The sequence below is a fragment of the Anomalospiza imberbis genome, chromosome 1 (assembly GCF_031753505.1).
Source record: "Anomalospiza imberbis isolate Cuckoo-Finch-1a 21T00152 chromosome 1, ASM3175350v1, whole genome shotgun sequence".
Lineage (NCBI taxonomy): Eukaryota > Metazoa > Chordata > Aves > Passeriformes > Viduidae > Anomalospiza > Anomalospiza imberbis.
The window spans coordinates 107,450,852-107,464,181 of NC_089681.1; the positions used below are offsets into that span (position 1 = coordinate 107,450,852).

The window sequence follows — 13,330 nt, forward strand, 5'->3', positions numbered from 1 at the left end:
GGAGAAAATTTTTCTGTTTGAAAATGTTTTTATTTGTTTTTGCTTTAAATCTTGTTTCACTGACAGGCTCAAATGTAATTTCCTTTACTGCAGGTGTTTCAGTTCATGTTTATGATGAAGTACAGAAATGCACATGGGAATAAAATTATATTTGCAAATGTAAATCACCTCATCAAATCAACCATTCACCATATGGTGAATTTCAGTCTGCTGTAATCATAGCCTGATGCTTGGAAGAGTTCTGCACTTTAGTATTTTAAAACTTGGAGTCAGGACTGTTGTGAAGCAGGGAAGCAGTGGTATGAAAAGGCACTGCAGCTTCACTGATCAAGTAAATGACAGTTCATGTATCTCAAAGGCTGGATGTTATCCAGTCATACAGTTATGCTCAATTTAGAACTGAGGAATAATCATAGAATCAGAATGGTTTGGGTTAGAAGGGACTTTTAAAAGGATATTTTTTATTAGAGTTGCCAGGAGCCAAAAGCTTGATGCAATAGGAAGCACTGTAAGAACCATTGATGTAAGTGTGAGTATTTTGATTAATTACAATCAAACTTCTAAAAATCTATTTAGTTTGACATGACTTCTAATAAGCGAAATCAGATGAGAAATGCTTAAAATTGTGTTATTTGTTCTTATGTCTGAAGGAGCATCTGGTTTGGAATACTTTTTTCACAAAGGGAGTTGCATTTCATATCTACAAAGATTCAAAAGTTTATCCTTGGTGCAGGCTTGCCCCTGGAAGACAATGTTTACACATCCTTTGCTTTGGCACTATGTTTTCAGTTGGATCAGTCGACAAAAAAATGTGGTGCTTGGAGAAGAGGTGGCTGCAATGCCAAACTTGTCCTTAATGTGAGGGTATAGGAGGCTAGCTGAGAAGAACTGTTGTGGCTTGTTTTGGATGAGAAGTTCAGAAAGAAAATTGCTCACAGTTTTCTTGAGGAATGATAAAATATCTCCGAATTCTTAGAAGTGTGTTGAGGTGACAGATCACACCCTACACAAAAATGCCATTTTGAGAAGGACAGAGTTTGTGACTGGCTTTACCTTGAAGGGTAATTTCAGGAAAAAGGAGTTTAATTTGTTGGAGTACATGTGTGATTGCCAGATGAGCTGTATCTCTGTTCTCTCATGAGTGTTTCAACACATGCACCAGAAAGCCTTAATCTTTTGAGATGTATGCAGTTTTAAAGTATGGTTTTATTTTGCTCTGTAGATAAATCTTACTACTTTTGTGAAGACTCTGGAAACATTCTGCAGTGTTTTCCTGATGTTTAGTAGGAAAAGATTTGCTACCATCTATTCTGTCCAGAGGATTTTTGCGTATGGTTGTCTATACAGTTTTGTTCGGAAATTAAAAATTTTGGACGCAGTTATGAATGTAGATATTGTAATATGCATTTAAAAGATCAAGATTTTAATGCAGCAGACTGAAAAGAGGAGTAGGCTAACCCTGTTTGATTCAGTTTGGTAGTTTGTGTAACTGCTCTGCCAAGAGAGGGTGAGGAAACTTGTGCATGAGCCAAAGTTAGAATTGCATTCAAATGACCTTACAGCATCAAGAACTGTTCATGTGCGGGAAACACAAATAGAAGCAACACTTAAAGCTAGCCTGCTGGCCAAATGGTGAGATTCTGGTGGGGAAGAGGAGACACAAGAAAGGAAGAATGCTATGCAGATCATCAGGAGCAAAAGGAGTTGAAAACCAGGTACAGCTGGGGCTGTTAGGGAGCCATAATCCCCCAATACTGCTTGTTGCTCTTCGAGCTGGGCTTTGACTATAGTGTGTATATAGAGGCATCGCTGGCCATGCTTTAAATTAATTCAGACAAAAGAAAGAAACATGGCAAACACTGCTTTAGTACTTTTCATTTTCCCTTACTCAGCTGTTTAGTTGAATGCTGTTTTTCAACTATTGCTCTGCATAACGCTGCCTGGCGTCTTTCTCAAATACTGCTGAGCTGAGCTGCTCTTGTGTTCTCAGATGCAGCTTTAGAGTGGTGGGGCAGGAGTACAGACTTCAGCTTTGATGTTCAAAAGTAGGCTAGTGACAGTGTACTTCTGCTTCAGTGGGTCAAGGATCACTGTTTACTGTGGTTGCCTCCCTCCCTGCTTCTACATCTAACATTAGTAAACTGGCATGTTATTTACCACCATGAGATTTTTTTGAGAAAAACCAGAAGGAATCTGAGCTAATATTTTAAGGTTACAGATAAAACTGCTTTGGGTATCAGGTCTCTTAAGTTGTGGTATTGTTGTTAAATATGTGCTATGTTGGAAACTGGCAGATCGGGGCAAGAGGAATTACTCGCGCACTTTTGCAGGTTTTCAGCTGCAAAGAAATTACTGTAATATGAGGTACTTGCATTGTCCTATATCTGACAATTAATTTGTCACCAATTCCTGTTGGCACTCCTGGTGTTAATATTTATATGCTATATGTATTAATCTTTGTATATGTTGATAGGTAATTTGGTAGCTCTTAGTCCATTTATTGAAGCATGCCATTAGTGATGTCTAATTGATATCCTGGACTTCATTCTATTAAAATGAAAATTCTTACAAAATGAGGAGCTTAGATATGAGTGTTTCTTTTGAACTGTGAGGACTTGGACTAAGGTTGTTGTTATTTTATTAAGCTTATTTTCTGGATGTGATTTGAGTTTGCTTTTCTTATCTGTATGTAAATTCAAAACCAGAACTTTAAAACAGAAAGAAAAGTAAACCAATTCATATTGAATTATGAGCAATATGAACTATTTTCTTTGTAGAACTTTTTTTTAAGAACAGTTTTTCTTTTTAAGTCCAATGGCTCTGGAATATTAGATTGCTGTTGGAGAGTTACATTCTTGTATTCTGGTGGCTGGAAGTCTGGAAAGCTCTTTAGATACCCCCCCCCCACCCCCAACTTGATCTTCATTGCTACAATCAAACAAGGAGCAACTTTTTACAATTTGCTAGTTCTTTTTGGTATTGCACAAACTGGTTGTGTCTGAACTCCATGAAAAGAAAGAGTATGCTAGGTGGATTTGTAAAAAAACCTTGCAACTGCTTCTAATCAAGTTCAACTTCATGTTTTACATGTTCTTTGTTACAAAACCCATTTCAACTTCCAAAGTAGTTTAAAGGGCCTTTCTGTCATTGGGAGCTTTTGAGCTTTGGAACAATGCCCATAATAGCTGTTCCTTGCTCTGTGACTGACTGACTTGAAGGAAGCTGACGTTTCTTAATGAAAAGCTTTGCATTTTAAAGCTTTATAAAAATACTTTGGATGCATACTACCTGCAATACTTAAAATCTTTAACACACTTAAAAATCTCAGTGCTACAATTGTTTTCAGACTATTGTAGGAAAGCAAAGGGAAGGAAACAAGATGTTTTTGTAGAGCTTTTAGCATCTCTGACATGACGATTCAAAGTACAGGAATACAATTGTAGTTAGGCAGAGATGGAGCTCATATCAGGGAGAAAGAATACCCTTATTGTTGGTTCTTTTAAATTCCCCTTCCACTCTCACTGGTTCAGGTAGGATATTGCAGCAGAATTACACTTAAATTCTAGTAGAAGCCCATGTCCTTAGGGAGTAGACTAAAACAAAATCTGAAGTGCTCTTGAGTGAAATGCATCTGATGGGTTCTTCTTATTCATTTCTGTATGGCTCACTTTTTTTTCCTCTTGGAAATTCACATTTCACTTCCTGATAAAGAATATACAGGTACAGTGAATACAATGAATTTTTCTCCCGATTTACTTAACTGACCTGCATTTGTTTTTTCTTTAAGATAAGTCTGCTTCCAGTGAGGTGCTTGCATTCATCACAGAGTGGCTCAGGATTTGTCCCCACTGTTTTTTGTTTATCTCCAAAATACAGAGGAACAGCTGCCTTGCACAGGTGTTGAGCAATTTTCAGTTTGTAGAGAGAAAGTCTTTTTGAAGGAACATGTTAAAAGAAATATTTTCAACAGACTTACTTCTTCTCAAACCCTAAACCCCTTCCCACACCTGCCTTTGTGTATTCCCAGCTGTTGCTGTTAAATGTATGAAATGTAATGTTCAATGTATGTGCTATGAAATGGAGAGAAATGTTTCTTTCTGGTTAACCTTGCACTAGGAAGGAAAGTTGAACACTGATTAAATTTATGTCAAATGAGTATAGTAGGTCTATACTAAAACTTGTAGTCTGTACAGACTAGCAGGGAAATAGAATAACTTAAATGCTTAAACAGAACTGAAAGTATGGGGACTGATGTATAATACATTTACTAGCCTTCCTAACTAGCTTAATTCAAATATGAAGTTAAAGACTGAGGATGTATGGCCTTTTAGAGCAGTACAGTTTGCCTTCATGAGGCTGTTACAGGAATTACTGGGAAAACCTGAGAATTAGAAGTGATAGGAGTGTATTTCACCTTTTGGGTTCCATGTTGTTAGATTTTTAAGTACTGAAACTATTTTCTCATCAACTGTGATAATTTTTTTGTCTTTGATCCCACTTAATTCTGAAATCCTTTTTCTTTGGAAGAGATCAAATGTGCTTCCTGGTGTCATGTGACTTCTCACATACAATGTTTCATCAGAGAACTGGAACTGAAGGTGAAAAAGATAGCTGACAAAGAAACTTTCAATAGAAGAGATGCAGGAAGAATAGCTGCCTAGATAGGCTCTAAAAATCATGTGAACTTTAAGCCACTCAAGAGCTTAATTTAGTGGAAGACTGGCCTGAGAAGCTTAATATAGACAGCTCAGATATCATGTGGAAACTCTAATATAGACATGTATTGATATAAGAGACCTTGAGCTTATTTTTGTTACTGATCAGATAATTTGTTTGCTTCCCTCCCTTAACCCCACTCTATTCTCAGGAAATGCAGTAAAATGGCAGTTGTTACTGCACAACTACACCTGACTGTACCAGGGAGTGTGAAGGAAAATTGGCTTTTTGGCACTTCTTTTCATTTACTCAGCTTTCAGTGGAGTCTTCAGTAAACTTTTTTGGTGCTCCTCCTGATAACTTTTACTAGGAATAAGTGAAGTAGTGACTCTGGTCACTACTTCTTGCTTGCTGAGAAGTGTTAGTGACTTCTGAAAGATGCAAGGTCACTGGGATTTCTACTCTTTTTCCTTTCTTTTTTTCTCTTTGTATCTTAGAACTAGTTTATTTGTATGTCTCCCAATATTGCAGCTTCAAATTATAGCTATTACATCAACAGTACACTGATTTTTAACTCTGTTAAGAAAAGTCCTTGTTTCTTGCCTGGTCATTAACAAAACATCAGTAGGAAGCTCACAGTGTAACTGATGTGACTTGCCCTCTGACGGAAGTGTCATGGGAAAAACAAATGCACGGGTGGATTCCCTCTGTGTTTACAGTAGCCATGGAAAGTTGTGCTTTGTTAAAATCTCCATCAGGCTTAGGAAAAAAAAGCCACTCATACCCTTAAATCTTCACTTTAAAAAAAATAGGTTTTCAAGTATCACTTCAGCTCTTACCAGAAATTTATTTGGAAAAAAATCATACTGTTGATTTGGAAGCAGCTGGGGATTTTAACTGTACAAGAAAAAAATGTATCTGGAGTAGGTGGCGTTGATATCACTCTGAGTCTTCCTAAAATTACAGTCCTTAATGCAATCACCATTTATGATATGTAATTGTACTTACAGATCTGTAATTTCACAACTGGTGAATTTAGTATGGGAAATAATGTTATGAAAGCAAGAGCATTGTCCTCCATGTGAACAGCTGAAATACCTCAACATCCTGACAAAACCAGAGTAAGTAGGACACCTTCATGTTCAAAAACTTTTTAAACTGATGGTGAATATTCCACTACTTAAGTTCTCAGTGAACAAAGATAACTTCTTTCAACCATGTAGAATAAGGGGAGGAATGAGAGTCAGACCAAAGCTTTTCACAGTTGGTTGCAGAGTTTTTGTTGTCACGACACAAGAACCATGTTATTAATCCTTTTTAAATAAGTCACAGTATTCTTTTGTGGTAGCGCTGAGTGGTAGAAATTGCAGAAGTTTGTGATCTTCACAGGGAGGACAGTTTTGTGTATGAAGTTTCTAAGTCTTGCTTTTTCTGTGTCTTTCTGAAAGATGGCAATTTGCTTTTGAATTAAAGAATCACAAATACAGAGTTGGTAAGATGAACAAGTGTAGTTTTGGTGTTGAAGCACTCTTTCCGTTTCATAAAGTGCCATTAAAATTATTCTCCCTTCTCAAGGCTTGATGGAAACATGCTTTGCATACCTTTTGGAGACTAACTGGCCTACTTTGATTCTGTAGTTCAGGACTTTGGGTAATAAAGGATTTTATTTGCATTTTTCTGTAGTGATCACAGCATGCAGTGAAGCAGCAAAACCCACAATGCAGGTATCTGTACAGATGTGACCTGGGCAAGTCTTTTAATCCCCTGTTTTACAGCAGGAAAAATAACTTTGAATGTGGAGAGCCTTCCAATTCCTTACAGAATGTTACATATGTTATTACATGTTCATTCCGAAGACTTCCTCAGAAACAATCATGGAAGACTGCTGAATTGCAAAGCAGTATATATTTAAGTGTGTTAAGTTCAAATTATCACTATGATTCTAATATATTTAGATTTTACAGGAAGTATTGCTTATAATGCAAAACCCTCAACTTTCTGAGATTGTCTGTAAAATATCTGTCACCTGGGGAAAAAAACGTGTTCTGTCTGTGGCGGTCACGGATGAGCATGCAGTAAAGGCTTCCCTACCTCAGCAACCATTCTTTAGTCTGCCTTTTCAGTCTCTCTTGTAATCAGACTGAGCTGTGGAGCTGTTACTAAGTTTGCAGAAATGTTTTCCAGTGATAATGTGCATGTCTTGTAGTTGAGAAGTTATTTTTAGCAGTCCGGTGAGACTCTTAAAGTCACTGAGGGACAGAGCCCTGGCAGAGATCTGGAAAAGGGAGCTGCTTGCCAATGGATTGGAATGGGAGAGGGGAAAATGGTACCTTTCATTCCCAGCCATCTTTTTCTGTTTTTGACTACATTATTCTTTCCTGGTAACTTGCAAAGTAAAGGCACATTTCCCAGGTTTGTGTTCGGCTGGGAATAATCTCTATGTTACTGAGGCAAGATTGGTAGAATTGCATGAGCGGAAACTTCCATTTTCACTGTGATTATTTTCAAGGGCTGCCCAGATCTCAACAGACACCTTCTAACTAGAGTGAATCTGAGAGGTGTTGCTCCTCACTCTGCCGTAGTGGAAAGGTTCTGACCTGAGACAGTTTGTATGAAGTCAGAGTTATATTAATCTGTTCACTGCATTTGCTAATATAACAGACTTTTCCTGACTCTGTAGTTAGTACCCAAGAAAAGTTAATGCAGACAACAGTGCCACTGAAAAAGCAAATTGTTTTAAATTGTGGAACCTTTAATTGACCATAATACTTGGCTACAAGCAGCTTTTTCATGTTTAAAATTTACTAAAACTCCTGAAAGCCTCAATTTGACCTATTTTATTCATAGAACTATTATGTGAAAAGATTGCTGAGGTAGAAAAATAGCAGAAATCACAAGAGGGTCCACCAGTTTACATGCTTATGCACTGAAAGCTGCTGTTTTTTCCAGATGGTAGACTAGCTAGTGGGACTCACCTAAGTAAATTGCTGTGCTTTTCTTCTCTTCCAGCCTTTTCTTACTTTTAATGTGTGTTTTGCTTTAGTGCCATAGTCAAAGGTCACCCCCAGTCTTTCAGTCTCCACATGCATGGCTGAGTGAATGCGTTTTTCTTTCATGTTCATCTTTGCAAAGACAATCTGTGGGTGGAGAATTTAACATGGGATTCAGAGTGCTTTGGGACTTCTTTAAATGACATACCTGGGAATGCTGCCACATAGTAGACACGTTTCAGTGATGTGTATTTCACTGCTGTAGGACACCAAAGATGAAGTAAGGTAGGCTGTGACAATTGCTACTGAGAGTGTTCAGAAAGTAGTACTCATGCAAGAGAAGGTCTGCAGGCATGCTGAAGAGGCTTTCTTATTACTATTTTGGGGTAGGTTTTATATGTTCCACCATACTATTTCTTTATACTGGAGTAGTGTCATTTATCTGATATGAAAAAGCTTCTCCCTTTCTTCCTGGAAAATAACTTTGAAAGACAGATATTTGTCTGTGTTTCCTCTGACCAGTCAGGATGGGTTCATGCTGAACGTCATCTCTGTTTTGACTGGTCGGCATTGGTCCTTCTTGCAGTACTGTGTGATGGCCAGCTTTTGTGCTATATCTGCAGTTGTGTGGATTTTTTTGGGGCTTCATCCAGTGGTGCACTATAGTGTCTATATTGTCGGTATAGGATGTTTGTAGGAAAGTTTTGCATATGGCACTTCAATTTTGTTGGGTTGGATATTTTCTGCCCACTGTCAGGTAGAACATGTGATGTACTCTGGGTAATTTGCAATCTTGCTTAGCTGAAGTTCAGATTTATTTTTGCAGCTGTTTGTGATTTGTCTGTAGAGCACAGGCCATAATGGTTAAAACCTGGTGGCTGTGGTGGTGTCCCTTGTCTTGCAGCAAAGGGAATTGGTGATGAATCCAAACTGTACTATGGTAGCTAAACATTAAATATTTGGTTTTAAAGACTTTTTGGCATGTGTGTCTCTGCTGAGGCTGATGACTGTGCTGAATAACATAAAAATGATGTGGTCAGTGTTCTCTCTAGTTGCCTTTAACTTTGCTCTGTGAATGTCCTGGCAGCACTGTGCAGCTGTATTATCTGCATGCATATTTGGACCAAGGTTAGAGCATGCTCAAATTCCCTTCCTGCTTTCATCTGTGGGAGTATACACTGCCACTGTGCACTAATGCACATTCTACATTATTTTGATCTGATTTGTAAATAGATGTATAAATTCAAAGAACTGAGCAGAATATATTCATATCTCTTCAGTGATGTAGTTGTGATGCATGACTCCAAAATCAAGTTTCTTATTGAATGAGAATAAACTTGTACAAGGGAAAAAAGGAAAAAAATCTGTCAGAATTCAGAAACCTGCACTTAAACACCCTCCAGTAAGTCATTAATGCACTGCAGCAGCAAGAAAATAGTAGTCTTTGTTCTAGCTGTGTGTTTGAGGTTTGTGTGGTTTCTTAATTGCACTATAAATTGATATCTCTATATAAGGCCCTTTGAAAATGAACAGCTTTGTTCTTCACTGCATTCACGTCTGAACACAACATAAAGATTGAGGAAGAATGGAAGTCTATGAAATGGCACTATTATGCAAAAGTTTTTTGAGAACTGGAAAAAAACCAAAACCCACCAAAAACTCAAAGTGTACTGCCAGTTCTTAAGTGATCTGTTGTCTGTGTCTGGACTTGTTTCACATGGTTCTTTCCTACCTCACTGTAGATTTAGCATGAATTATCAGAAATCAGTGGGAGCTGTAAAATACCCTTCTATTCCATATCACCATGACTGTATGAACACTAATTTAGCAGTAGGATTCTGCGGGAGACCATATGGGTGTATGCTGTGGTGTTTGCTTGGAGTTTCACAGTCTGTTCTGGCAGAACTGGTCTCTTCTCTGACCCATCTGGCGTATTGTGCAAGTGATCTTAGCCTAGAAAGTTGTGGATCCAAGTCAAGCTGCTGACCTTTTCCTCCTGCTTATTAATAAACCTTCATGTTTCTCCTGCAGTCAGTGTACAGAGCGAGGCTGGGGAAGAGCGTTTCAGCAGCATCTCGCCCTGCCGAGAAGGTGGCAGTGTGCCTTTCTCGGGTTGCACAGAGAAACTTTGGGCTGCAGGCTGGGGCTGTGCAGGCAGCTGCTCTGGGTGTCGGTGCCTGTGAAGTCTGCACGGAGCAGCAGCTTTGAAGAAAGGACACAAGTGGTGGAACTGCAAACCTACCACGGAAATCTGTTAAAAGAGAGAGAGGTCAATGAAGGTTCTGGTGCAACTTGTCGCTGCCAACACATTCACCCCAGAGGGGCTGTGCTAGACTGACTGCTCCTTGAAAGCTGGCTGCCTTTCTAAACTTCAGGACAGTGGCTTATTTTGGCCTTGACATGTCAATTGCTGGTGTTGGTGATGATGGAAGTTTACAAGGGAATTACTGCTAGGCTTTAGTCACAGGAAACTTATCTGTACTTCCTGTTTTGGCCATGGAGATTCCAACCTAATGATGAATATCAATAGGGTGTTTTTATTCAATAATGTAAATGAGGTATATACATTCTATTTCTTCTTCCTTTTCTGTTTCCATGGTGAGGGACAGGTGTGTGAAAACTGAGTCATGGGACCTTACAGACACATTAAAGTGCAGAAAAGAGAAATGTAATATTGTAAAGAGAAGGCTTTAAAGTGATGGCAGAATGTTTCACTGAAGAACAGAAAATGTTTCTTGGTGGAAATTGAGGGTCTTGCTGAACCCTGCATTTGATACAGGTGAATAAACAGTGCATTTCTGAAAACTGCATCTGGATCCAGAACAGCAAGGGATGTAAGGGTGGTCTAGTGTAGCCACATTTCTACCATGCACTAGGAATAGCTACAATATTTAATTCCATGTATCCTGGTAGAGGAAATACTACCATTTTCACTTTAGAATACAGTCTTGTGTTATGCTTGATCTGCTACATGAACTGTCTGGACTGCTATGATCTTCTGACCAAAGGGATTACCAAGAATTTGTTAAACAAGGCTGAAACTTATTTGCATGAGGCAAGTGATGGCTCAGAGATCTTTGCCATTATTGGGCATACTTTTTAATGTTATTTCAGCATTTCTTACTGAAAATTATGTTTGAGCCCAAACCCCCAGGCAGATGCACTATAATATTTCACCTTGCTTATGCTTAAAGCATGACTAAATTTAAAGCAAAAGCTTTTGTACATGAAGTGTAAAACAAGTTAAGTAGATTGAGTTTTCATTTCAGGGAAGTCAGTGCCTACAGAGAATATAAAAGTATTTTTCTAAAATTTTTCTCTTTTAATCCTACGATATGAGTCCTTTCTGCACAAGTTCATTTTTTCCTTCTGCCACATAAAGTTGCAAGGAATTGCTCTCCAGACCTTCTTCAATAGCAAAGAGAGCTTCATATTCTCTCTTGACAGTAAGAGAGATATAATAAAGCTTTGAGGTCTGCTGTAAGAACATACTGGACAGAGAACTGAAAATTAATGCAGGCTTAAATAATGAAATTGAGGGTGTGCTGTCTCCAAGCACATTTTAATGTTACTGGCTTCAGTTGTCAAATCTTTGCTTCTTTTCAACTTTTTTAGCTCAAATAAGAGTTTATATATCAAATGAGCAACCTACACAGGGAATTTAAGAGTAGGTAGAGAGATCTGTTCCTTTCAGGAAATCATGTGTTTATATTAAGGATTGTGCTTGTAGGCCTTGTTTTCCATTTTACCTGTTGCTCTTGAAATCTGAATCTTCCACAACTCCCTTGACAGAAGCTCACTTCTTCGTGCACAAGCAAAAAATGTGAGTCTTTCAGATAGACAGACTATTATGTTGGCTTTAGTGATACTTTCCTATGATCTCAAAATGCATCATCTTCTTCAAATATAACCATGGGTGCTTAAAATCCAGATGATGTTCCAGTCTTATTACAGTTATTTTGAGAAATCTGAGTATTGGGAATGATAACTTTCCTTGTGCTAGAATATGTATGAGTCAAGGGAAATGAATTCTAATTGTGGCTCTGAGGCTGATAGGGCCATTGCTCTGCCAAGTTAGGTCATGAAAAAACATTTTGAAGGAAGACATTTCTAGTCATCATAATACTTGTTTTGAGAGAGGCTTTCTTTTAAACTGCAGATGGACAACATTAGTGATTTTTAAAATATTTTTCAACTGAATAAAGAAGTGCTTCAAATGCTGAGCTTTCCAACCTTGTAAAGCTACATGTTGTTCTCTGCACTTTTACATTTAGTATGTCTCTGTAATATTTTACTGAATTGGTTTAATTCCTTTTATGGCCCAAGAAAAGGTTGCTTTTGATACTGTAGTGAAAAGTTCCACTTTCAGAGAAATTTCAGTTTTGCACACAAGGAATAAAATCCTTAACATATAGGAAAAAGATTTGTCTAAGAACTGTTTTCCTCATGGAAAGCTGGCTGGGTTGCTTGCCTGAAGCTGGTGGTAGACTCTGAATGCTTTCTGACTGGGTGCTAAGATACAAATAAGTCACAAGGCATGCTGATAAGTGGGGATAAGTGGGGAACTGAATTGGCTGATGGTAGAGCAGGTCAGCTTGTCTAGCTCACTTACAGTAGATTTTGGTCTCAGAGATTTCTAATTGAGCAGAAGCTGTCAGGAGACAGTTTGCTCCAGTGCTTTCTTCTGCCTGTGCCATGAATCTGCTAAGTGAGGTTCAGTGTCCATGCATCTGTTGTGCATTTTGGAGAACATGTACATGCACGCAGGAATTTATCTAAGGACAGTTTCAGAAAGTGCCTTGTCTAATGGTTATCACAACTATTTTCCAAAGTCAGTTTCCAAACGGTCTGGAACCATTCGATCCATCTGCACTTGAGTGAACCCAAATTTCTGTTTTTGTGGTTCTTTGGGGAAAGCCACAATGCAGGATTTCAGCTTCAGTCTGTATCTAAGTAAGATAGTCTGCAAATGAAGCAAAAACTGAGCTTGTATTGAATTTGTATTTATACCCCCTAGCTTAAGCTCTTGTGTAGTTCTCCCCTGTAAGGAGACCTTTTTTTTTTCTCTTTTGTTTTGTTTGAGGTTGGTGTTTTTGTGTGTATTTGTAAAGACTGTATCACAACTTTACTCTTGCCATCTTCCTATTAATGCCCTTTAATTCTAAAACACTCTGTTTTAAAATCTTTGCTTGTGTGACTTTGACTTTAATGGCACTAAGCCATGGATAATTGGCTCAGTTTCCTAAAATTCCACAGCCTGTTGTTAAGATAAACATTTCTAGGTTCCCAAGAACACAGACACATGTATATGGTAATATACTGATTATACAGAGCAACCTTTAAACAAAAAATTCTTATTTTCTTATTTTATTCTTGATGTTTACACACAAGCATCAGAAGCAGAAAAAATTACTTGACAGAATAATTGTACCAGTTTTTAAACTATAATGTAGCCTTTTGAGAAGGGCTGTGAAATGGCTTTTTTTTTTTGCTGTAGCCATTAGCCCCTAGGGGAGCTGGAGGGAAGCGGTCCTGCATGGAATTGTGTGTGTTGAGATGCACCCTCATTAGTCAGGGGCACATGTCTCAGTTGCTGGGAAGGCCATGTGACCAAGGCTTTGGTATGAGGCCCTGGATTGTTGGTTGTTTCAGGAACTTGTGGTCTTGTTATGCCACTCCCCAGC

At 38.3% G+C, this 13,330-nt stretch overlaps 1 protein-coding gene across 6 annotated transcripts in view; it reads left to right on the forward strand.

Moving 5' to 3' along the window:
* Positions 1-13,330, forward strand: part of TRAK1 (trafficking kinesin protein 1) — a 124,221-nt gene that overhangs the window by 22,513 nt on the left and 88,378 nt on the right. For 2 of the 6 annotated variants that reach the window (XM_068204518.1, XM_068204528.1), the window contains exon 1: positions 1,584-1,715. The exons of 1 other annotated variant lie outside the window; for it this stretch is intronic. In XM_068204518.1, coding sequence (XP_068060619.1) covers positions 1,630-1,715 — 86 coding nt within the window. In that variant the 5' untranslated portion in view covers positions 1,584-1,629. Of the gene's footprint in view, positions 1-1,582; positions 1,716-13,330 lie in introns of those variants that run through there. 3 more of the 6 variants (XM_068204510.1, XM_068204488.1, XM_068204489.1) reach the window with 3 other exon arrangements.